Source organism: Jaculus jaculus, chromosome 13, assembly GCF_020740685.1.
Source record: "Jaculus jaculus isolate mJacJac1 chromosome 13, mJacJac1.mat.Y.cur, whole genome shotgun sequence".
Lineage (NCBI taxonomy): Eukaryota > Metazoa > Chordata > Mammalia > Rodentia > Dipodidae > Jaculus > Jaculus jaculus.
In genome coordinates, this window is record NC_059114.1 from 46,852,740 (window position 1) to 46,878,524 (window position 25,785).

General features: G+C 48.1%; 3 protein-coding genes across 5 annotated transcripts in view; 1 reads left to right on the top strand and 2 right to left on the bottom strand.

Moving 5' to 3' along the window:
* LOC123454058 (60S ribosomal protein L32-like) overlaps positions 1-2,119 on the bottom strand; it is a 52,502-nt gene extending 50,383 nt beyond the window's left edge. The window contains exon 1 of the mRNA XM_045132140.1: positions 2,035-2,119. Within this exon, the coding sequence (XP_044988075.1) occupies positions 2,035-2,119 (85 nt within the window). The remainder of the gene's footprint in view (positions 1-2,034) is intronic.
* On the top strand, positions 1,886-11,082 carry Sting1 (stimulator of interferon response cGAMP interactor 1). 3 transcript variants are annotated; one of them, XM_045132670.1, is made up of 9 exons: positions 1,886-2,004; positions 2,266-2,359; positions 3,154-3,380; positions 3,502-3,685; positions 3,956-4,064; positions 4,665-4,712; positions 4,887-5,125; positions 9,176-9,362; positions 10,635-11,082. In XM_045132670.1, exons 3-9 carry the CDS (start codon positions 3,154-3,156, stop codon positions 10,832-10,834), a joined length of 1,194 nt encoding a protein of 397 aa, XP_044988605.1. In that variant the 5' UTR covers positions 1,886-2,004; positions 2,266-2,359; the 3' UTR covers positions 10,835-11,082. The 3 variants fall into 3 exon arrangements, with proteins under 3 accessions (XP_044988605.1, XP_044988604.1, XP_004652491.1); XM_045132669.1 differs by having other exon boundaries at positions 2,266-2,354; XM_004652434.2 differs by lacking the exon at positions 4,665-4,712 and having other exon boundaries at positions 2,266-2,354.
* Positions 11,083-16,522: 5,440 nt separating this feature from the next.
* Smim33 (small integral membrane protein 33) lies at positions 16,523-17,116 on the bottom strand. The gene has a single exon (XM_045132141.1). It carries the CDS (start codon positions 17,114-17,116, stop codon positions 16,697-16,699), a length of 420 nt encoding a protein of 139 aa, XP_044988076.1. The 3' UTR covers positions 16,523-16,696.
* Positions 17,117-25,785: the final 8,669 nt, after the last annotated feature.

Consider the following 25,785-nt stretch of genomic DNA (forward strand, 5'->3'; position numbering starts at 1 on the left):
CAGAGGTAGAATCACTGAGATTTCGAAGTTGAGGCTAGCCTAAGACTACATAGTGAACTCCAGGTCAGCCCAGAGTAGAGTAAGACTCTATCTTGAAAAACAAACAAACAAACAAAAAACAAAAATAATACTAATAAATAAAATAAAGTGGCACACAATTGCTGGACTTGGTGGTAAATGCCTTTAACCCAAGCACTCAGGAGGCAGAGGTAGGAGGATCACTGTGAGTTCCAGGTCAGCCTAGAGTAGAGTAAGATCATGCCTCGGAACAAACAAATAAAAAAGACAGAGCCTCACTATGTAGTTCTGGCTAGCCTTGAACTCACTACATAGACCAGGATAACTTCAAACTTGCAGCAACTCCATCCTGGCCTCCTGCGTGCTGGAATTACAAAGGTGTACCACCATATCCTGCCTTTTACTACTTTACTTATTTATTCCTGGGTTATTTTGTGTAGCCCATGCTGGCCTCAAGCTCCCTACGCAGCTGAGGATGACCTTCCAGTCATCCCGCCTCCATCTTCCAAGTACGGGACTGCAGGTATGTGCCATGACACCAGTTTTTTTTTTCTAGGGATAGAACCTATGACTCCCTGCCTGCTAGGCAAGCTTTCTACTACTGAGCTACATCCCAGACTCTACTGCATACTTTAAGCTTCAAACAACTCATGTTCCACGTAATGAGCCAAAAAGGAAAAATAGAATAAAGATTACCCAGATTCTACTGCAGTGACGCATACATCTTTATTTATATGAAGTCAGCTATCCTTCCAGCTCTTTAGGTCAGAATTACAAGAAAGCGAAAGTGTAGGAAATTCCCTCCAGCTTAAGGAAATTCTTTGCAAAAATCAGACTTTCCAGGAAGCCAAATTGCTTCTAAGAACCAAGGGGCATCTGTGACTGTCTTCTTGGAATGTGAGGACAGGAGTCTAGGAGGAGGCTCTGACCTGGGCAGGCCCTAAAGCGAAGTCCTTCCTATGCAAGGGAAATGGCATGCATGAATGGTGGTCCTGGGGCCTCTCACCTGCTCATGATACTGAGGCACAGCGTGACTACTTTGGAGCTTCAAGTCCTCACTCCCTTACAATCAGGCAAGGAATTTCACCTCGCTGGGCCTCAGATCACCCACCTACAAAATAAGGATACACGGCTGGAGAGAAAGCTCCGCGGTTCAGGCACTTGCCTCCCAAGCCCAACAACCTGGGTTCAGTTCCCCAGTACCCACATAAAGCCAGATGCAAAAAGAGGTGCATGCATCTGGAGTTCATTTGCAGTGGCTAGAAAGTCTGGTGCATCCATTTTTTTTTTCTCTCTCTCTCTTTCTCTGTCTTACACTCTTCTCTCTGTCTCTCTCTGCTTGCAAATAAATAAATTAATTAAAAAAAAAAAAAAAAAACCAAGGATAGGGGCTGGAGAGATGATTTAATGGTTAAGGCGCTTGCCTGCAAAACCAAAGGACTCAGGTTCAATTCCCCAGGACCCATGTAAGCCAGATGCACGAGGTACCACAAGGGTCTCGGGTTCCTTTGCAGCAGCTGGAGGCCCTGGTGCACCCATTCTCTCTCTGCCTCTTTCTCTCTTAACTAACTAACTAACCATTAAAAAAAGAAAACCAAGGATAGAATTACAGCTTTCTGGCACACGGTGTCTGGGGAGGCTGAGTGAAGCCAGCCATGAAGCTCTTGGCAGGGAGTCTGTACCAAGCAATGCTTTCGCGCAGTTACCCCGGGGGGCCATTCTTAGCTTGCGGAGTTGCAGGCGTGGCCACTTTCTGCTCCCCCTGCAGCCCTCCTCTCCCAGCCGCCTCCCACCAAACTGTTGGGTCAAAAGCCAGTGGTTTCAGGAAGTAACTCCACCCCTCACTCCTCCTCCCCGCCCCTTTTCAAGCAGAGGTCTGCAGGCGTCAGGAAATCCTGTGGGGCTGTGGGGAGCCCCGCTGAGTATGGAGGAGTGGGCTTGATCCTGGGAGCTGCAGGCGAACCTAGTGCAGGGTTGTGGCTGCGGGTGAGTGAGGAACTTTCTGAACGTTCTCACCTTTGAGGGTAGCAAAGGGCAATGGAAAGGAGCTGTTCCAGTCTCCGGACCCGCCATCAACCCCAAGACTCATCACCAGGCTCATGGGGCCTTGGGGCTGGGCCTTTCCTCCTGGCCTGTTGTGCAGGAAATACCCCTTGCAGCAGAGTACCTACCAAGGCTTTGGCCAGGGGTCAGGGCTGGGGTTTTGCTGAGGAAGCTGCAGTTGTTTTCAATGTTTCGTTTTTTTAGGCTGCACCCCTCGAAGCTTCTAGCTGGTGCCGTTGTGCCAAGCTTCGGTGCCGGTCCTCTTCCAGGAACACCATACCAGGAGGCAGGCGGTAAGGTCAGCAGCAGAGCAGGCAGAGCCCACTGGTGGGTTGGGTGGCACAGGACGTTTTCCTCTGAGTCTAGGATGGTCACTGTCCTGTTTCTTCATCACGAGGATGGTCTCACTTGAGCTCAGTGGGGGAATGAGAGCTTGGGCTCTGCTGTGTGTGCAGCAGCCTCTCCTGGACAGGAGCTGTGGGGTGATGTTAGCTGGGGCTATCCCCTGAAGGCGTCTCCCAGAGCGGCTTGTCGGAATGGCTGGGTGGGTAGCAGCGGAAGTCCCCGATGGTCAGAATTAGGAGCATGGTTATGGATTTCTTTCTTTCTTTTTTTTCTCTTTTAAAAAATATTTTATTTATTTGAGAGAAAGAGGGAGAGAGAGAGAGAGAGAGAGAGAGAGAGAGAGAGAGAGAGAGAGAGAGAATGGGTGCAGCGGGACCTCCAGCCACTGCAAACTCCAGATACATATGCCATTTTGTGCATCTGGCTTTACATGGGTATTGGGGAATTGAACCTGGGTCCTTAGCCTTCCCGGTTATGGATTTCTTTTTTTTTTTTAATATTTTTTGTTCATTTTTATTTGTTTGAGAGCAAGAGAGAGATAAAGAGGCAGACAGAGAGAGAGAATGGGCGCGCCAGGACCTCCAGTCACTGCAAACGAATTCCAGATGCGTGTGCCCCCTGTGCATCTGGCTAACGTGGGTCCTGGGGAATGGAGCCTCGAACCGGGGTCCGTAGGCTTCACAGGCAAGCACTTAACTGCTAAGCCATCTCTCCAGCCCTCGGTTATGGATTTCTTGATGCCCACAGATGCCATTCTCCAGCCTACATCCGTCTATCCCACGTCCCAGAGGCCACAAGGCCCAGCAGGCGGCCTTTATCCTGCTAGGGACCTGTCTGCTGGCCCTTTGGGTCCTGGGGGAGCCAGCAGATCACACTCTCCAGGTCCTTGTGCTCCACCTAGCCTCTCTGCAGCTGGGACAGCTACTGAAAGAGGTCTGCTGTCTGGCTGAAGAGCTGTGCCACGTCCACTCCAGGTGACCCTCTGCAGTCCCCATGGGGGTTGGATATCCGAAAGATGCCACACCCTTGACTCCCAGCCCTGCCCTTTCCCTGGCTGAGCTATACTGAGATGTGGAGCTCTGCTGTCCCCTGCAGGTACCATGGCAGCTACTGGAAGGCCCTGCAGGCCTGCCTGGGCTGCCCCATTCGTCGCGGGGCGGTGCTGTTGCTGGCCTCCTATTTCTACTCCTCGCTCCCCAATGCTGCTGGCCTGCCCCTCCGTTGGCTGCTTGCCCTCCTGGGCCTTTCACAGGCTCTCTGCATCCTCCTGGGCCTCCAGGTATGGCACAAAGAGAGGCGGAAGATCTGGCTCAGTGCAACTGTGGCAAATGTGACCTGCTTAAATTCAGGACTGAGATTAGGACCAGTTTAAAGGTCAAGGTCCTGGGAGTGGAGCCTATAATGTGGGTGACGTGTTTAGCAGAAGCAGAGAAGACAGCAAGGAGGCAGTCGGATGAGAAAGCTCCCTGGACTGGCAGGGTTATGGAGGAGGGGGTGGAAGCTCTGAGAGTCCTTCATGAAAGCCCCCAGCCCATCCTGCTGTCCACAGGGCCTCGCCCCAGCAGAGGTCTCAGCAGTCTGTGAAGAGAAGAACTTCAACGTTGCCCACGGGCTGGCATGGTCATATTACATCGGGTACCTGCGGCTGATCCTGCCAGGTATCCAGGATATCTGTGCCTCCATTTCTAGAATATAAGACACATGCCTCTTTCTGTTTCCAGAACTTGCTATGCTTTTCAAAGCATTTATTTTTTTCCTTCTTCTCTCCGCACCATCTCTTTCCCTTCTTTCCTCCCTTTCTTTCCTTTCTCTTTCTTTTCTTCTTTCTTTTGTTAAATCATTCCTTCTTTCTTCTTCTTTTCTTTTATCTTCTCCTTCTTCTTTTTTTGTGTATTTTAAAAAATATTTTATTTATTTGAGAGAGAGAGAGAATGGGTGCACCAGGGCCTCCAGCTGCTGCAAACAAACTCCAGATGCATGCATCACCTTGTTCATCTGGCTTATGTGGGTCCTGGGAAATCAAACCTGGGTCCTTTGGCCTTGCTGGCAAGCCCCTTAACTGCTAAGCCATCTTTCCAGCCCTGTGTGTGTGTGTGGTTTTTGAGGTAGGGTCTCACTCTAGCCCAGGCTGACCTGCAACTCACTATGTAGTCTCAGGGTGGCATCTAACTCACAGCAATTTTCCTACAGCCTCCCTCCTGACTGCTGAGATCAAAGCACACATCACCAAGCCCAGGCCTCTTTCTTTCTTTTGACAGGATCTCATGTCTTCTTGAACTCACTGGGTAGGCAAGGAAAGAGACAGGGTAGGGAGATCCAAGTATTTTCCCTCTCCCCCAGTCTCTCTGCTGTATAGTGGGGGCGGTCCCGACACCCACGTCTCTTGTGCTCGCTTATAGAGGAGGATGCTAGCCCGTCTCATTCTAGATTGGGTGGGAGGCAGGATTAATGGACTGACTTCTCGGGCTTCCCTACGGCAGGTCTCCAGGCTCGCATTCAAACGTTCAATCAGCTGCACGGCAATAGGCTATGGGCCGCAGGGAGCCGGAGGCTGTACATCCTCTTCCCACTGGACTGCGGGGTGCCTGATGACCTGAGCGTGGCTGACCCTAACATTCGCTTCTTGCACACGCTGCCCCAGCAGAGCATCGACCGCGCTGGCATCAAGGGCCGGGTTTACACCAACAGTGTCTATGAGCTTCTGGAGAATGGGCAGACAGTGAGTGGACAGGAAAGTGGGGCCTGGGGGAGGGGTCTGGCCTCTCCACACCCTGTGTTCTCATCACATTCTGGTACAAACTCACAACCATTCTCTGAGCCTGGCTCCCCACTTAGTCCCAGGGCAAGACGGGATTCCATTCTGGATGACACTGTGGAGTAACAGTTACAGAACACTTAACTATAAGCCAGAAGTTAACTCTATGTGCATCCTAAAACCATGTCATTGACTCTCACAACCACCCTGCCGGACAGAGACTGCCGTAATTTCTACCAAGGAGGAAAGTACGGCTCAGAAACAGTAAGAAGTCCAGAAAACCTTTTCTTTTGTTGCCGTTTTGACCTCAGATCATTTTGTTAAAGGATACCTTACTGTCCTTGCAGTGAAAAAGTAGGAAGAGTGGCTTATTATGGCAGACATACATAGGATAAGTTCAATACATCCAACTGCAGAACACCATTTAGAGTTGGTATTACTGGCATAATTCTTTGCACTTAGAGCTGTATTTATCAAAAGAAAAGAATACTGGGACTGGAGAGATGGCTTAGTGGTTAAGCCACCTTCCTACAAATCAAAGGACCCAGGTTCGATTCCCTAGGACCCACATAAACCAGATGCAAAAGGGGGCACACACATGTGGAGTTTGTTTGCAGTGGCTGGAGGCCCTGGGGCACCCATTCTCTCTCTCTCTCCCTCTTTTTCTGTCAAATAAATAAATAAAAATAAAATATAGAGCCAGGTGTGGTGGCACACACATTTAATCCCAGCACTCGGGAGGCAGAGGTAGGAAGATCGCTATGGGTTCAAGGCCACCCTGAGACTACAAAGTGAATTCCAAGGCAGCCTGGGTTACAGCGTGCAAGACCCTACCTCAAAACAAAACAAAACAACAACACACACACACACACATAAAATACTGGCTAGCATCTTCTCTATTTTGTGTGTCAAGATGTAGGGGAGAGGTTGTGTATTTATTTTTTTAAAAATATTTTTTTTATTTATTTGAGAGTGAGAAAGAGGCAGAGAGAGAGATAATGGGCGCTCCAGCCACTGCAAACAAATTCCAAAAGCATGCACCCCCTTGTGCATCTGGCTTACATGGGTCCTGGAGAATCTAACCGGGATCTTTTGGCTTTGCAGACAAGCACTTTAACTGCTAAGCCATCTCTCCAGCCCTTTTGTTTTGTTTTGTTTTGTTTTGTTTTGTTTTGTTTTGTTTTGTTTTTGAGGTAGGGTCTCACTCTGGTCCAGGCTGACCTGGAATTAGCTCTGTAATCTCAGGGTGGCTTTGAACTCATGGTGATCCTCCTACCTCTGCCTCCCGAGTGCTAGGATTAAAGGCGTGCGCCACCATGCCCGGCTCTCCAGCCCTTTTTTTAAGGCAATCCAGTGGATTTGTTTTGTCCATATTTTGAGAATAATTGTAGGCTTTTTCTCATTTTAGAAGGTAGAGAGTATGTAGACCTATGCTTTAAGTTACTATAATCTAATATATATTTATAAATTATAGTATTAAAAAGTAAAAGCCGGGTGTGGTGACACATGCCTTTAATCCCAGCACTTGGGAGGCAGAGGTAAGAGGATTGCCATGAGTTCGAGGTCACTCTGAGACTACATAGTGAATTCCAGGTCAGCCTGAGCTAGAACAGGACTCTACCTTGGAAAAGCAAAAAAGAAAGAAAAAAAGAAAGAAAGAAGGAAAGAAAGAAAGAAAGTATAGAGCTCTAATTACTGATGTTATTTAATTTTTGTGTTTTTGTAATCAACTACTAATTATAATATTGCTTTTACATAGTTTAGTCTTTTTGTTTTCTCTTTTGGTTTTCTGAGGTAGGGTCTCACTCTAGTCCAGGCTGACCTGGGATTCACTATGTAGTCTCAGGGTGGCCTCGAACTCATGATGATCCTCCTACCACTGCCTCCCAAGTGCTGGGATTAAAGGCATGTGCCATCATGCCCAGCTTGCTTATATGTAGTTTAAAAACCTTCCTCAAATAAGTTCTGACCAGACCTGTTTGCTTAGGACAATATCTAAAGTTTCGTAATCTAGTGTGAATTTCAAATACAAATTCATCTCTTCAGTTTCTTTTTATATATATACTAGTACCTAAGAAAAGTATTACAAAAGCCAGATTTCTGCACTGCACTAGTAAAGTGCTTATTATTTTGCCTATATTCAGTTGACTAGATGAGATAAAAGGTAAAAAATCTTTTCAAATGTGCATCTAATAATTTTTTTAAATATTAACTATGTTAATTTAGTGCGTATGATGTCAAATTTAGCTTTATTTTTTATTTATTATTTTTGGTTTTTCAAGGCAGGGTCTCGCTCTAGCTCAGGCTGACCTAGAATTCACTATGTTGTCTCAGGGTGGCCTCAAACTCTCCGTGATCCTCTGCCTCCTGAGTGCTGGGATTAAAGGCGTGCGCCACCACACCTGGCTTTTTGTTTGTTTGTTTATTCTTATTTATTTATTTGAGAGCAACAGACAGACAGAGAGAGAACGAGGCAGAGATCGAGAGAGAGAATGGGCACGCCAGGACCTCCAGCCACTGCAAATGAACTCCAGATGGATATGCCACCTTGTGCATCTGGCTTACATGGGTCCTGGGAAATTGAGCCTTGACAGGGGTCCTTAAGCTTCACAGGCAAGCACTTATTTGCTGAGCCATCTCTCCAACCCCTAAAACTTTATTTTTAGAGAGAGAAACAAACAGAGACAGAGGGAGAGAGAGAGATTGGTGTGCACACACAGGCCTCAACCACGACAATCAAACTCCAGAAGTTTGCACCACCTAGTGGACATGTGCAACCTTGCACTTGTCTCACCTTTGTGGCTAACGTGGGATCTGGAGAGTAAAACATGGGTCCTTAGGCTTTGCAGGCAAGTGCCTTAACCACTAAGCAACCTCCCCAGCCCATAAACTACACTTCTGTGAGCTACAAAAAAAAAAAAAAAAAGCAGATTCAGTAAGAAGATGAGCATTTTACGTTTGAACATACCATGCTCTCCATCGTATGTCCCTTGTTGAAGACCATAAGAGCATCTGAAGGATTACTTAAGGGTGTGAAGAGACTCAGGGCAGAGTGGAATCCAGAGCTCACCCCCAGACTCAATTTCCAGCTGGAGCTGTTGACAATCTGGTACTTTGTCCTTTGCCTCAGGATCACAGGAGGAGGATCTGTGAAGGGTGTTTAGCTTAGCCCAGCCTTAATTCCAAAAAGGGGATGTCAGAGTCAAAGGCTGGCCAGATAGAAGAAGCCCATCAGGGTGGTCACCTCACAGGACTCTGCCTCTGTAGGCTGAGGAGATGGGGCCTCAGCCCATGACACTTGGTTCAGAATTCTTTATTACTGTACTTATTTATTTGAGACATAATTTTTTTAATATTTTGTTTTTATTTATTTATTTGACAGAGAGAAAGAGATAGAGAGAGGGAGAGAATGGGTGTGGCAGAGCTTACAGCCATTGCAAACTAACTCCACATGCATGCGCCACTTTGTGCATCTGGTTTACGTGGGTCCTGGGGAATTGAACCGAGGTCCTTTGGCTTTGTAGATGAATGCCTTAACCACTAAGCCACCTCTTCAGCTCTATTTATTTGAGTGAAAGACAGAATGGGTGTGCCAGGGCCTCTAGCCACTGCAAGTGAACTCCAGACACATGCACCGCTTTATGCATCTGGCTTTCATGGGTCCTGGGGAATCAAACCTGGGTCCTTTGGCTCTGCAGGCAAACAGGCGCCTTAACCACTAAGTCATCCTTCCAGTCCCAGGATTCTTTTACTTTTTCTTTATTTATTTGAGAGTGAGAGTCAGACAGGCAGACAGAAAAAGGCAGACCACGACAGTGAGTATGGGAGTGCCAGGGCAAATTCTAGACACTTGTACCTCTTTGTGCTTCTAGCTTTATATGGGTACTAGGGAATTGGACCTAGGCCATTAGGTTTTGCAAGCAAGTACCTTTAACCATTAAGCCATCTCTCCAGTCTCCAGTGTTCTTTTGCCAGGGCCCTGGCTCAATCTGGTCTTCCTTTCATTTCTTCCAGGCAGGTGCCTGTGTCCTAGAATATGCTACCCCCTTGCAGACCTTGTTAGCCATGTCACAAGATGGCAGAGCTGGCTTTAGCCGGGAGGATCGGCTTGAGCAGGCCAAACTCTTCTGCCGGAAACTGGAGGAAATCCTAGCTGATGTCCCTGAATCTCAGAACAACTGCTGCCTCGTTGTCTACCAGGGTGAGAGACTGATAAGACTACAGGGAAGGAGTCAATGGTCCCTGTGTCTCCCAGAGAGCCAAGACACATAGCACCATTTCCTGGGCCTCCCCAAGTGGTCAGGGAAGTCATACCCTGCCCTTTACCCCCGACTCCTACCCAAGAAACCAAATTGCTTTCTGGGGACTTTGAGTGCTCTCGCTAAGTGCAGCCTGAAGAGGGGGGGTTCTCCTGAGGAAATACCTGAGGAAGTAGAAGAATCCTTGGCGGGGGGCAGCCTTGGCTCTGCCACTTCTTGGTTGTGTTACTTTGGGCAGATCTTGGCCCCTTCCTGAGTATCATCTACAGAAGTGAGAGGGTAGGATTCTCTCTCACATTAAAAAAAAAATTAAATATTTTATTTTTGAGGCAACCTGAGACTACATAGTGAATTTCAGGTCAGCCTGAGATAGAGCAAGACCATACCTAAAAAAAAAAAAAAAAAATTAATAAATAAATAAAACAAAGAAGGAGGAGGAGGGCTGGAGGGATGGCTTAGCAGTTAAGGTGTTTGCCTGCAAAGCCAAAGGACCCAGGTTCGATTTGCCAGGACCCATGTTAGCCAGATGCACAAGATGGCGCATGTGTCTGGAGTTCATTTGCAGTGACTAGAGGCCCTGGCATGCCTATTCTCTTTCTCCGTTGTTCTCTCTGCTAAATAAATAAGTAAATAAAAAGAAAAAAATATTCATTTATTTGAGAGATAGAGAAAAAGGAAGGAAGGAAGGAAGGGATGAAGGAAGGAAGGAAGGAAAAAGAAAGAGGCAGATAGAGAATGGGTGGGCCAGGGCCTTTAGCCACTGCAAACTCCAGATGCATGTAATACCTTGTGCTTTATGTGAGTCCTGGGGAAGCAAACCTGGGTCCTTTGTCTTTGCAGGAAGCATCTTGATCGCTAAGTCTTCTCTGCAGCCCCGTTTTATTTATTTATTTATCTTTTGAGTTAAGGTCCCACTCTAGCCCAGATTGACCTGGAATTCACTGTGTATTGTCAGGCTGGCTTGGAATTCGGTATCCTCCTACCTCAGCCTCCAAGTGCTGGGATTAAAGGCATGCGCCACCACGCCCGGCTGACTCTATGATCTTTGAAACCACCTCTGGTTCTGAGATTCTCTGAGTGTAGCCCAGAGGCTGTGAGGTAGATGGAATTAGCGGGGAGGGAAGGCAAGAGGGTCTTCCTAGCACCGTCTTGGGGTGTGTTCTGGCGGGAGTGTGTAAGGTCCTTGCCTCCCTCCATCCCGTGTCCTGTTCCAGAACCTGCAAAAGGAAGTAGCTTCTCGCTGTCACAGGAGGTTCTGCAGCGCCTGCGCCAGGAAGAAAGGGAGGCGATCACGGTGAGCAGCAGCACCGCCAGGACGTCCGTGGTGCGCGGGTCTTCTGGGCTCTCCCAAGAGCCCAAGCTCCTTATCAGTGATACGGATCAACCTCTCCCACTCCGCACTGGTTTCACCTGACACCCAGGATTGCCTTGCCTGAACTTCCAGTGCTCCCTAAACCTCTGGATTGGTAGCTGGAGGCCTTGAACAAGGCCCTTCACTTCTCTGACCTTCAATCGAACCCTCTATAAAATGGGATTACCAGTTGGGGAGATGCCTCAGCAATTAAAGGCACTTGCTTGCAAAGCCTACCAGCCGAGTTCAACTCTCCAGCACCCTCAAAAAGCCAGTGCAAAAGCCCAGGGACCCAGGTTCGATTCCCCAGTACCCACATAAGCCATTGCACATGGTGACACATGCATCTGGAGTTCATTTGCAGTGGCTGGAGGCCCTGGTACGCCCGTTCTTTCTCTCTGTATCTGCCTTTCTCTTTCTCTCAAATAAATAAATAAGAGAGATGCAAAAGTGGCACATGCATCTGGAGTTTGTTTGCAGCCCTGATGCCTCTCTCAAATAAATTACACATAAATAAGTAAATAAAATTACTTAAACTGGGGCTATGAGGGCTTTCCTTGTCTCACAGAATTATGAGGAATATGTATATGTTAAAGATGGTGTAAGGCTATGTTCTCCCTCATATGTGGATCCTAGCTACAGATGACTGGGCTTTTGCGTGAGAATGAAAATACTTAGTAGCAGAGGCCAGTAAGTTAAAAAGGAGACATAAAGGGAAGAGAAAGGAAGGGAGGAGGGTACTTAATAGGTTGATATTGTATATATATGTAAGTACAATGATTGAGATGGGGAGGTAATATGATGGAGAATGGAATTTCAAAGGGGAAGGTGGGAGGGGGAGGGAGGGAATTAACATGGGATATTTTTTTATAATCATGGAAAATGCTAATAAAATTTTTAAAAAATTTAAAAAAAAAGATGGTGTAAGGCAAGACCATCATAAGAAGAGGAAAAGATCATGGCATCAAAATAAAAGAGAGACTGATTGAGAGGGGGAGGGGATATGATGGTGAGTGGAATTTCAAAGGGGAAAGTGGGGGGAGGGAGGGTATCACCATGGGGTATTTTTGATATTCATGGAAAATGTTAATAAAAATTGAGAAAAAAAGATAGTGTAAGGCCAGGCATGGTGGTGTACACCTTTAATCCCAGCACTTGGGAGGCAGAGGTAGGAGGGCTGCCATCAGTTCGAGGCCACCCTGAGACAACATAGTGAATTCCAGGTCAGCCTGAGCTACAGTGAGACCCTACCTCAGAAACAAACAAACAAACACAAAGATTGGTGTAAGGGGCTGGAGTGATGGCTTAGTGGTTGAGATGCTTGCCTGCAAAGCCAAAAGACCCAGGTTCAATTCCCAATTACCCACGTAAGCCAGAGGCACAAGGTGGCACACGTACCCAGAGGTCATTTACAGTGGCTGGAGTCCCTGGCGGGCCACTCTTTCTTTTTTTTTTTATTTATTTGAGAGCGACAGACACAGAGAGAAAGACAGATAGAGGGAGAGAGAGATAATGGGCGCGCCAGGGCTTCCAGCCTCTGCAAACGAACTCCAGACGTGTGCGCCCCCTTGTGCATCTGGCTAACGTGGGACCTGGGGAACCGAGCCTCAAACCGGGGTCCTTAGGCTTCACAGGCAAGCGTTTAACTGCTAAGCCATCTCTCCAGCCCCCTTTTTTTTTTTTCACTCTTTCTTTCTCTCTCTACCCCTTTATCTCTCTCTCTCAAAAATAAAAGACATTTTTTTGTTGTTGTTTTTGTTTTGGTTTTTCGAGATAGGGTCTCACTCTAGCTCAAGCTGACCTGAAATTCACTACGTAGACTCAGGGTGGCCTTGAACTCATGGTGATCTTCCAACCTTCGCCTCCCGAGTGCTAGGACTAAAGGCATGTGCCACCATCAGCTAAAAAGACATGTTTTAATAAAATAATTTTTAAAAAATGGCGTAAACTGAATGCCAGGACATCTTAGAAGATGTTAGGAGGCTTGGGGATGTTTGTGCCACATTTTACATCTGACTTTATGTGGGTGTTGGGGAATTTAACCCAAGCCAACAGGCTTTGCAAACAAGTGCCTCTAACTGCTGAGACATCTCCTCAGTCTTTTTCTTTTCTCTTCTTTTTCTTTTTTTCTTTTTTTTGAGGCAGGGTCTCACTCCAGCCCAGGCTGACCGCAACTCACTCTGTAGCTCCAGGCTGGCCTTGATCCTCCTACCTCAGCCTCGAGTGCTGGGATTAAGGGAGTGTGCTACCTCACCAGGCTCTATTTTTATTTATTTATCTGAGAGAGAGAGGGATAGAGGAGAATGGGTGCACCTGGGCCCTTTTGTCACTGCAAATAAACTCCAGACTTATGTGCCACATAGTGCATCTGGTTTCATGTGGGTACTGGGGAAACTGAACCCAGGCAATCAGGCTTTGCAAGTGCCTTTAACCACTAAGCTATCTCCCCAACCCCACAGTCCTTTTTAAAAGCACTGCTGTGCTGGGTGCAGTGTGGCATGCCTTTAATCCCAGCACTCGGGAGGTAGAAGTAGAAGGATCACTGTGAGTTCAAGGCTAGCCTGGGACTACAAACTGAGTTCCAGGCCAGCCTGGGATACAGTGACAGACACCCTGCCTTGAAAACAATAACAAATTGCTCCTCAAATACCCAGTTTGAGCACGTCATCTTTTTGCTGCTAGGCTCTGACAGATCCAAAGCATTGGAAGGCATTATTACTGTGTACATGTAGTACACTTCCTGATGCCTCTTTTCACCCTCCTGAGAGCACTTGGGGAAGAAGACCATTTCATTTTTTAGAGAGAGAGGGAGAAAAGGGGAGAGAAAGAATTGGCATACCAGGGCCTCAGCACTGACATCAAACTCCAGATACTTGTGCCACCTAGTGGGCATATGCAGCCTTGTGCTTGCCTCATTTTGTGTGTCTGGCTTACATAGGATCTGGAGAGTTGAACATGGGTCCTTAGGCTTGGCAGGAAAGTGCCTTAACCTCTAAGCCATCTCCCCAGCCCATGGGTACCATTTCAATCCAGACTAAGTCCACTGAGATCATGGAGCTGGGTGGTGCCTCCCTTCCATCTTCATCTTCAGTACCCTTGTCTCCAGTGGGACGCTTGGGGAATAGAGGTCAGGACTGGGCAGAGCCAGCAGTGTCTTGGGTAGGTGTCCACTCAAAGCAACAGGGACCACTGAATAAATATTCTCAGATGACAAAGCTTATGAAAGGATCAGGAGCCAGGTGTGGTGGTGCACACCTTTAATCTTAGCACTCAGGATGCAGAGGTAGGAAGGATGGTCTTGTGTTTTGGAAATGGCCATGGGCAGTGTGAGGAAGATTTGCTGGACGCCTGCACGGAGACCCCATGGGTGAGGACGAACTGTGGGTTGCAGTGGAGACTCACTGGAGCTACTGGGACCACGAGATAGCTGCTAAGGAAAGCTGCCGACCCTGATGAAGTTTTCCCAGGACTGTGAGTAGCCTAGCTGGAGGAGTGGAATTGGAACTCCAGAGACTTGCTACTGGTTAGGAATACCGGACTTGGAGACTGGTCACTGGTTAGAGTTGCTGGTCTTGGAACTACAGAGTTTGATGTTTAAATCTTGTATTGGTTGAGTATTTCTTTGCTATGCCCAATGCCATCTTTTGCAGTGTGAATATTTATTCTGTGCCATTATGGGTTTTTGGGGGATGTTTTTGGTATCATGGCTCAGTTAAAAGACCTTGGATTATGAGGATATATGAACATCATTGGGATTGATAAGAACTATGGGGACACTTAAAGTTTGAACAGCATTAGGACTGATAAAAACTATGGGGACTTTTAAAGTTGGACTGAATGCATGGCATTTTACATCATGGACGGCTATCAGTTTGTGGGGGCCAGGGGCAGAATGTAGTGGTTTGATTCAGGTGTCCCCCGTAAACTTAGGTATGAATGCTAGTCTCCCCAGCTGATGACAATTGGAAATTAATGCCTCCTGGAGGCAGTGTATTATTGGGGGCAGGCTTATGGGTGTTATAGTCAGTGTCCCTTTGCCAGTGTTTGGCACACTCTCCTGTTCCTGTTGTCCACCTTATGTGGGCCAGGGGTGATGTCCACCCTTTGCTCATGTCGTTGTTTTCCCTGCCATTGTGGAGCTTCCCCTTGAGTCTGTAAGCCAAAATAAACCTTTTTCCCCCACAAGTTGCTCTTGGTCAAGTGATTTCTGCCAGCAATGTGAACCTGACTGCAACATCTCCCTCACCCCTTCCCTCCCTGTTCCCCTCCCTCCCTCCCTCCCTCCCTTCCTTAGGATCAAACCCAGGGCCTTGTGCATGCTAGGCAAACACTCTACCACTGAACTACATCCCCTGCTCTTGATATGTGTTTCTGAGCACACTGTCACTTTGGAGCAATATCCCACACATGAACACATTTGCCAGAGAGAACCATCTGCCCCTGAAAATGACAGAGACAAGGGAATCAATGGGGGAAAGGCTTTTCTCCCCAGATGTCCCCAAGACCTGAGGATCCTCCATCACATCACTCACTTACCCCAGAAACCAGACCAGAATCAAAGTCCTATCCAACTTGACCTTGTCTGCCTATGGGTCCCCAGCGTAGTGCCCAGGCTGTAGAGTTTGTTAGCCCTAGGTTCAAAGCCTGGCTTCATCACTTGGCACCTATGTCCAGCAGGGGATCTTAAGAAGCCACACTTTGTCCAAATGTACAATGAAGAGAACATGGCACCTCCTGGCAAGATTATAGGGATGTGTAGGCATACAGACAGGTCCAGTGTTCTGCACATAGCTCACCCCAAGAAGCAGCAGCTATGAGCCTTACAGCTGCCCCTCACCAGTCTCAAGGAACCAAGCCTGTGCTCGGCACACACTGCAAGGCCTCCTCTGTTCCTGTCCATCGGTTATTTCCCAGCCTCCCTCTCTCACTGTGCCAGGGTTGGCTTGCTGTCCTCAGGGCTTCCCCAGGGTAAAGCACCAGAGAGCCCTTCCGCAGTGTCTATCTGGGTGTTGCTCAAGGCATCTGAGTGAGGAGCCAGAGAAAGAGATGCCTTTCTAGAGCCACCAGGAGGCTGAACTTTGTTTTCCTGGCCCCTGGCTGGCTTGCTCCATGCTCCTCCCCTGTGGGGATGGGTCTCCTCACTGCTCACCCCTTCCTTCCCTAAACAACTGCCATGGAGCTCGGTTTCATTTCCTGTTTTCCCACTATGTGGAAAGTTCTGGACCTGGAAAGTTTTTATGGTCAATTCTAGGCTTGTTTCAACAGGCCTCCACACACAGAAAGTGAGAGATAAAGAGAGCCCCGGAAAAGGCAAGACAAAGTTGGGGGGGGGAGGTGGAGGTCATTCAAAGACAATCTTCAAGCTATAAATGTTGTTTAAGGGTTCCAAGGGCTTTGGAGGTTGTCAATAAGGCCTAGGCTCTGGCAGCCAAAGGAGTGTCCCTGTAACAGCTGAAAGGTAACAGAGCTAGATTTCTTCCTTCCTCCAGTCTCCAGCATCTCAGAGAAGGCAGGCCACTGGGTCTGCATTGACTGTCCCAGGGGCCTTCATAGGATCAGGAAGTCGTAGAAGGCCTCTGGGAGACCTCTGTCATTCCTTCTTGAGGGTGGAATCTTCCAGGCTGGATTCATTTGACACCAAAAGGCATAGAGACTGGGGTGCTAGAAGGAGACAGGAGGTTCTGGAGATCCCAGAGGGGAGCGAGAAACCCAAGGGCGGCCTTGGCCTTTGGAACAGCCACAGCAGCATGTCTCTGGAGGCGCCTCGCTCAAGATCCTTTTACGTCCCCCATCACCACAGAGCTTTCTCTTTAAGTATTTGAGGACAGCTCCAGCTCAGTCCAGTCCTCTGACACCAGGCTCCAAATTGCTTCTGTTCCAGTTCTCAGTCCCGTTTTTTTCTCTGAGCCAAGTCTTATCTCCCTCCTAGAGATATGTGACTTCCTCAATACTGGGCCTGGGCCCATCTGGTGCCGGGCCAGAGCCGTGGACAGGAGATCCCTGCTGGGTTTCTTTGTGACTGTCCTGGGGGCCCAGCGGCCTCCAGTGAATGAGGTAAACACCATCTTCTGGCTTCGGAGCTGGTGGCTCTGTGAGAAGAGTGGCATGGCCCTGGTGCAGCTTGGGCCCAAAGTGTACTGCCACCACAATGCAGACGGCCAGCAGCACGAAGGCAGCTATGATGACAGAGAGCAGTGGCAGCCCATCCCCTCGAGGGGGCTCCCAGGCCTCCCCTAGCATCCCCGGAAGCTGCCTTTGGGGCTCCTGCTCCAGTGAGCGGTTCACAGCTGGAGAAGGCAGGGCGTAGTAGCCATCCTGGGGGACGAGAGATGGAGAGGTTGACATGGGGAGGAACACACAAAGGCCAGAAGAGGTGGCGGGAGGCGGGGGGGGGGGGGGGGGGAGAGGGGTGCGGACAGCCAAGAAACAAGAGAGTGATGAGAGAGCCCAAGCGAGAAAATAAATAGCAAAGACAACAAAAGACAAAGGTGGCTGTGTATCCTTAGTGCAGAAAGCAGCATGTCACATCTCATGAAATACATACAGATAATGACAGACAGAAATGAAGATGGAGACAATGACAAAAAAATTGAAAATAGGGAACTATGCCTGGTGTGGTGGCACACACCCTTTCTTTCTTTCTTTCTCTCTTTCTTTCTTTCTCTCTCTCTCTCTTTTTTTTAACATTTTTTAAAAAATTTTTTATTTATTTATTTGAGAGCAACAGACACAGAGAGAAGGACAGATAGAGGGAGAGAGAGAGAATGGGCGCACCAGGGCTTCCAGCCTCTGCAAACGAACTCCAGACACGTGCGCCCCCTTGTGCATCTGGCTAACATGGGACCTGGAGAACCGAGCCTCGAACCAGGGTCCTTAGGCTTCACAGGCAAGCGCTTAACTGCTAAGCCATCTCTCCAGCCCCTCTCTTTCTTTTTTTATCTATTTTTTTGTTTATTTATTTGAGAGAGACAGAGAGAGAAAGAGTGTGAGAGAGAGAGAGAGAGAAAGAGAGAGAGAGAACAGGTGTGCCAGGGCTTCCAGCCACTGCAAAGGAACTCCAGATGCCTGCACCCCCTTGTGCATCTGGCTAACGTGGGTCCTGGGGAATTGAACCTTGAACCGGGGTCCTTAGGCTTCACAGGCAAGCACTTAACTGCTAAGCCATCTCTCCAGCCCATCTCTCTTTCCTTTTTGAGAGAGAAACAGAGGGAGAGAATGGTTGTGCCAGGGCCTCCAGCCACTGCAAACAACTCTAGACACATGTGCCCCCTGTGCATCTGGATTACGTGGGTACTGGAGGATTGAACCTAAGTTTTTAGGCTTCACAGTCAAATACCTTAACCGCTAAGCCATCTCTTCAGCCGGGCAGCTGATCCCAGCACTCTGGAGACAGAAATAAGAGGATTACAGTAAATTCAAGGCCAGCCTGAGACTACATAGTGAATTCCAGGTCAGCCTGAGCTAGTGAGACCCTACCTTGAAAAAGCAAAAAAAAAAAAAAAAAAAAAAAAGCAGGGAGTTAAAATTCAGAAGACGCAATGAAAGTGTCTGCATTATAGATTCTGTCATAATATACAAGTCCTCTGCCCTTGGCCTCTCTTCCCAAGTCTCCAGAAAGATTCATAAACAGAGCCTGTGTCCAAGTCAGGAATCTGAGCATGGTATGGGCTGCTGTGCCATGCCCTGGACAGTGGGCAATGAGCAGCTGCTTCGTCATGTTCTGGAAAAAGGGAGCCTTTGTCTAGCCTCCTAGGCGTCCCCAGCTGCAACTCACTGGAAGGAAGAAAGGTGGTACTGAGGCAGGGGAGCAGAAGAGGGGACATGAATCCCAGAAGCTTAGGGTGAGGTGAAAGGGGGTGAACTTCATCCCAAAACTACACCCCTTGTCTCCCCAGACCTCAGGGTCAAATTCTAGAGGCCTGGAGAGGGATGGTGCCCAGTCTGGCTTTGTCCAGGATGGCCTGAAGAAATTCTGTCTGTCTCTTCCAGAACCCCTGGGTTCTCTTAGCAAAAGCTGAGTACACAATCCCTACCTCGGTATGTTCTTACCCTGCTGGTGTTGAGTGAGGGATGAGAGAATCACACTGAAAAACTCAAACATCACGAATGTAACCCCAGAGCTGGGTGCGGTGGCGCACGCCTTTAATCCCAGCACTCGGGAGGCAGAGGTAGGAGGATCACCAAGAGTTCAAGACCACCCTGAGACTACACAGTGAATTCCAGATCAGCCAGGGATAGAGTGAGACCCTACCTTGAGAAAAAAAAAAGGGTGCCAGGTATGGTAGTGCATTCCTTTAACCCCAGCACTTGGGAGGCAAAGGTAGGAGGATCGCTGTGAGTTTGAGGTCACTCTGAGACTACATAGTGAATTCCAGGTCAGCCTGGGCTAGAGTGAGACCCTACTTGAAAAAAAAAAAAAAAACTTCAAAAAATGATAATCTCGAGCCAGGTGTGGTGGCATACGTGCCTTTAATCTCAACACTCAGGAGGCAGAGGTAGGAGGATCACCGTGAGTTCGAGGCCACCCTGAGAATACATAGTGAATTCCAGGTCAGCCTGAGCTAGAGCAAGACCCTGTCTTGGTGGGTGGGGGGAGTGGGGAGCTAACCTCAGAGTTAGGGAGGTCACCACAGGCTTGTCTTTTCTCTCTTTTCTCCCTAGCTACCCCTACCTCAGCCACCAATCTGTAACAGACCCTAGGATTAGGGACTGGCCCTCCCTTTGACCAAGCAATTAGGGTCAGGGAAAGGCTACCAGGACAAACTCATTTCCTTTAATCCTGCTCAATCCTTCACATTGTCCCTTTCCATCTTCTAGGTGTCCCTTTGTATGCAGGAAGCCAGTGCCACCCTCTCTTGCAAAGCTGACCTGTCAGCGGCTCGGTCACAGGACTCCCAGGCAGGGGCAGGAAAGTAGCGCCGGATGTAGGGGCAGAAGAAGCTCGGGCAGGGCAAGGCATGGGGCCCCGCGGGGAGTCAGATCAGCCTGGCAGGGGAATGAATCGAGTCTACCTGGTGCATTGTCCCGGGCTGGCGCAGGGTTCTCTTAGGACTTGAGGCCAGCGGGGCACAGGAGAGCTAGCTACCTTAGCTCAGCCCCTTCCCGGAGCTGCCACGTCTGCGGGCTCGCCGGCACACACCCTCTGCACACACCCTCACTGCTCTTTCCCGCGCTTGCACTTCCGGGAACATCTAGACTACCCTGGGCCAGCCTTGCACTCTGATAGTGCCTTGATCTTCCTCCTTGGCACCTCCTTTCATACTGCCTGCCAGCTTCAAGAGCCCAAATCAACCGCCCAGCCCTCCTCCATCATATTCCAGTCACCAGGCCAAAACGTACCCACCCACCCTCTGCCCAGGACCTGCCCACTCTCCAATTCTCACCAGTTTCCTGAAGCTACAGATAGTCCTTTATCTTTTCTTTTTACATGCAGTAACTCTAAACACACCACTAAGTGCAGATATCATGTGCTCTACATAATATACTCTATGTACAATCCATCTAAATCTCTACAGCCCAAACACCACTTCTTGGTAATTTGTTAAATTTATTTCTAAAATATTAAAAACTAAAGTTGTTTTTGTAAATTTTTTTAATGAGGTAGGGTCTCACTCTAGCTCAGGCTGACCTGGAATTCACTCTGTAGTCTTAGGGTGGCCTTGAATTTGTAGCAGTCCTCCTACGTCTGCCTCCCAAGTGCTGGGATTAGAGGTGTGTGCCACCAAGCCTGGCTACTATGTAGTCTTTTTATATGTAGGTTTTCTAAACCTATTTTTAAAATTTTATTTTTCCTTTTTTTTTTTTTTTTTTTTGGTTTTTGAGGCAGAGTTTCACTCCAGCCCAGGCTGACCTAGAATTCACTATGGAGTCTCAGGGTGGCCTCGAACTCTCGGTGATCCTCCTAGCTCTGCCTCCCGAGTGCTGGGATTAAAGGTGTGTGCCACCAGCCCGGCTTTATTTATGCTTTTTTTAAAAAAAAAATTATCTGCACACACCTTTAATCCCAGCACTCAGAAGGCTGAATTAGAACTGCTGTGAGTTTGAGGCCAGCCTGAGACTACAGAGTGTGTTCCAGGATAGCCTGGGCTAGAATGAGGTCCTACCTAAAGAAAACTTTATTTTTATTTATATGTGTGTGTGTGTGTGCAAGAGAGAGAGGGCTATAGCTGGGCATGGTGGCCCATGTCTTTAATTCCAGCACTCGGGAGGCAGAGGTAGGAGGATCACCATGAGTTTGAGAGTTTGAGGCCACCCTGAGACTACAGAGTGAATTCCAGGTCAGCCTGAGCTAGAGTGATACCCTACCTCAGAAAAACCAAAAAATAAAAAGAGGGTGAGAGAGAGAGAACGAGAATGGATACACCAGGGCCTCTTGCTGCTGCATACAAATTCTAGACATGCTCCACTTTATGTATCTGGCTTTATGTGGGTCCTGGGGAATTGAACCCTTGCTGTCAGGTTTTGCAAGCATGTACCTTTTTTTTTTTTTTTTCGAGGTAGGGTTTCACTGTAGCCCAGGCTGACCTAGAATTCACAATGTAGTCTCAGGATGGCCTTGAACTCGCAGCAATTCTCCTACCTCTGCCTCCCAAGTGCTAGGATTAAAGGTGTGTGCCACCATGCCCAGCAAGCATGCGTGTGCCACTCCATGGGAGAGAATGCATCCCCAATACTCCTACAACAAGGGTAGTCATGAGCCCTAGCGGTGTGATGTCTGCTGCTGTCTGGCTAAATGTATAGACTATGCTCACCAAACTGCCCAGTAAGCACTTCTCTTAATGTTCATAGCCTTATATTAATGCTACTCTCACTTTTGGTTAGAGAAGCTTCTCTTTTCAGATGGCGGTGACCATGGGATGACTCAGAAGGCACCATGGTGCTGAGAAGAAGCGACAGAGGAGTTCTCAGCAGTAAAATATCTCTATCACACCTTCCAAGACTCAGGGTCTATTGTGGAACAGGTGGCAGAAAGAATGTAACAGCCAAAGGAAGGGTAGGACTCCTTACAACGTGCTCCTCCAGACACAAAATGGCCCGGATATCCATGACCTCACGATGCTTGACACTACATACACAAGACCATCATAATAGGAGGAAAAGCTCATGACATCAGAATAAAGGAGAGATTGATTGAGAGGGGAAGGGGTATGATGGAGAGAGGAGTTTCAAAGGGGAAAGTGGGGGGAGGGAAGGATTATGGATTATTGTCTACAATTATGGAAGTTGTCAATTAAAAAACTATATATATAAAATAGACTTCACTTATTAAAATTTTTTTTGACCTAAAGTTACAACTTCTTGGGGACTGACCAGAGGGCCCACCTACAAGTCTGCGGCATGTTGGAGGCCATCCCACGTGCTCTGCCCGGCAACCTGTGAGTCTGCCAGTGAGCTCCAGAGACGTAGCTTCAGTGAGTCATCACCTGTGCTAGGGTGGACTTTTTGGTGATTTAACTGCCTTTGAGTCATCTACTGCTTCTGTAAGCAACCTCTCACCCTGCTCTGTAGGTAACACCAATAAATTCACTGATTCACCAAAACCAGTTTTGGTGCAATGGTACTTTGGTCTGTTGTGGGGTGAATAGACATGTGGTCTGTCTCCCCAAGGAAAATGTTTCATGCTCTCTTGTCCCCCACATCCACATGTGTTATCTTTGATTCTTGACCCTGGAGACCTGTAAGGCACAGGGCATCCTTCACCAGAGGATGGCGCACATGAGCCAGAACAGTTTTTCTGGTCTGTTTTTCCTCTGGGTTTTGTCGTGGAGATGGGGTGGGCGAGTCCAGAGCTCAGATGATGAAGAACCTGCACTTACGTGGTTAAGAACAGATCCTCGGCTTTTGAGGCTTGAGTCACAGAAGTAAAGATGAAAAGACACTAGGGTCCTCCCCACCATAACTTTTGGGGCTGGAAGGCCCTGGCCCAGCCCTGGCCACTGGGATCACCTATTTCCAATGCTCCAGGGAGGGTAGAGATGGCCTTGTTGACATAGGAAAGGTGAGGGCTAGCCCTTCTTCCCTTACCCTGTCCCCACTAAAGCCAGGGTTAGGGGTCTAAAGATGGAGCTCAGGTACAGAGTCATGGGGGACCTTCTGAGCAGGTCAGAGGAGGGTTGTCATGACATACTCAGGAGAGGTTTTCAGGCTTCCTGGTTTCCACCTTTAATCCCAGCACTTGGGAGGTAGGAGGATCACCATGAGCTCCAGGCCACCTTGACCTACGAAGTTCCAAGTAAGCCTGAGTTAGAGGAAGACCTTGACCACAGAATAAACAAATAATAAATTAAGATGTAATTTCTGAGCTTGCTCAGTTTAAGGTGATAGGAGTGCCATGCTCAGTTCAGAGTCATAGAGCACATTTTTTCCTTTGTTTTTCTTTTTCAGCTCTTGGTTGTTTGAGACAGGGTTTTGCTATACATTCCAGCCTTCAACTCACAGTGTAACTCAGGCTGGCCTCAAAACTTTCAGCAATCTTCCAGCCTCAGCCTTCTGAGTTCCAAGATTGCTGTTGCAGTCAGGTTCACATTGCTGGCAGAAATCACCCAACCAAGAGCAGCTTGTGGGGGAAAAAAAAAAAAAAGTTTATTTTGGCTTATAGACCTGAAGGGAAAATCCATGATGGCAGGGAAAAACAATGGCATGAGCAGAGGGTGGACATCACCTCCTGGCCAACATCAGGTGGACAACAGCAGCAGGAGAGTGTGTCAAACACTGCCAAGGGGACACTGGCTATAACACCCATAAACCCGCCCCCAACAATACACCGCCTCCAGGAGGCGTTAATTCCCAAATCTCCATCAGCTGCGAACCTAGCATTCAGAACACCTAAGTTTATGGGAGAAACCTGAATCAAACCACCACAATTGCACATGTCTACCTCAAATAAAATCTGTCCCCCAACACTTTTTTTTGTTTGTTTTTGGTACTACTAGAAATTGATCCCAGGGCCTTGCCTGTGCTACCAGTTTTTTGGGTTTTTTTTTTTTTTGGTTTTTCAAGGTAGGGTCTCACTCCAGCCCAGGCTGACCTGGAATTCACTATGGAGTCTCAGGGTGGCCTCGAACTCACAGCAATCCTCCTACCTCTGCCTCCTGAGTGCTGTGATTAAAGGCGTGCGCCACCACGCCCGGCTGTGCTACCAGTTTATGATCACTTGTTACAGTAGCCACAGGACATGGGTATCCTGACAGATACCACCTTTAAGCAGATCATCATAAACATCCTCAATAATGGAACAAAATAAAAATCACACACCAGGGCTGGAGAGATGGCGTAGCGGTTAAGCGCTTGCCTGTGAAGCCTAAGGACCCCGGTTCGAGGCTTGGTTCCCCAGGTCCCACGTTAGCCAGATGCACAAGGGGGCGCACGCGTCTGGAGTTCGTTTGCAGAGGCTGGAAGCCCTGGCGCGCCCATTCTCTCACTCTCCCTCTATCTGTCTTTCTCTCTGTCTGTCGCTCTCAAAAAAAAAAAAAAAAAAAAAATTTAAAAAAATCACACGCCAGGCACAACACCATGCTTGTAATACCAGCCCCTGGGAGGCTGAGATAGGGGAATCACAAATCTTTAAAAATATTTTTGCCAGGACTGGAGGAATGGCTTAGTAATTAAGGTGCTTGCCTACAATGCCTAACGACTCAGGTTCGATTCCCTAGTACCCACATGCAGATGCACAAGGTGGTGCATGCATCAGGAGTTCATTTGCACTGTCTGGAGGACCTGGCACACCAATTCTTTTTCTGTCTCTCTCCATCTGCCTCCTTTTCTCTGTCTCTCAAATAAATGAATGAAAAAAAAAATATATATATATATATATTGCAGTTGGGTGTGGTGGCACACGCCTTTAATTCCAGCACTCAGGAGACAGAGCTAAGAGGATCACCGTGAGTTCGTGGCCACCCTGAGACTACATAGTGAATCCCAGGTCAGCCTGGGCTAGAGTGAGACCCTACCTCACAAAAACAAAAAACAAACAAACAAAAAAATTGGTGCATGGGCCTAGTAAACCCATTCTCTCTCCCTGTCTCTCTGCTTGCAAATAAATAAGAAATTAATACAAATATTCAAAACAAGAGCTTCTGGAAGCAGGTGCTTGCGGAGAAGCCAAAGTATGCCATCCTCCGTCAAATCCTCAGATACAGACAACTATGCTTGCACAGCTCTCACTGGAGAGCCGGCTGCTGACGCCAGCCACAGGGATGACGCAGGTAGCCAGGATGCAGATTCTTTTGCTTCAGATTCTATACAAGATTATTTACCAGGACTCTAAGATGGAGAAATGCCCTTGGGAAGAGACAAGAGGCTGAGAAGCAGGCAGAGCACTGGGGTTAAAGGTGTGCACCACCTCACCTGGCAGAGATTTTTATTATAGCTTAAAACACGAGTTCCCCCCCCCCCCCGCCACACCAACGTACAGTCTCACTCTAGTGCAGGCTGATCTGGAACCCACTATGTAGTCTCAGGCTGGCTTCGAACTCACAGTGATCCTTCTAGCTCTGCCTCCCAAGTGCTGGGATTAAAGGCGTGCATCACCACGCCTAGCTGTTTTCTGTTTTCTTTTTTCAATTAATCTATTTATTTATGAGAGAAAGAGAGAGATTGAATGAGTGAGTGAATATGGACATGCCAGGTCCTCCTCCCATTACAAAGGAACTCCAGACAGACATGCCACATTGTGTAGCTGAGCCATCTCCCCAGCCCAAGAGTTCAGTATTCTGATCTTCCTCCCTCTATCGCTTCAGCAATTCCGTCCCAGCATGTGTCTCCACAACCAGCAATGCTTCTTTTTCTTCTCCTTCTCCTTCTCCTTCTCCTTCTCCTTCTCCTTCTCCTTCTCCTTCTCCTTCTCCTTCTCCTTCTCCTCCCCCTTTCTTCCTCTTCCTCCTCCTCCTCCTCCTCCTCCTCCTCCTCCTCCTCCTTCTTCTTCTTTGTGTGTGTGTGTGTGTGTTTTGTTTTACTTTGTTGTTCGAGGTAGGGTCCCACTCTAGTCCAGGCTGACCTGGGATTCACTATGTAGT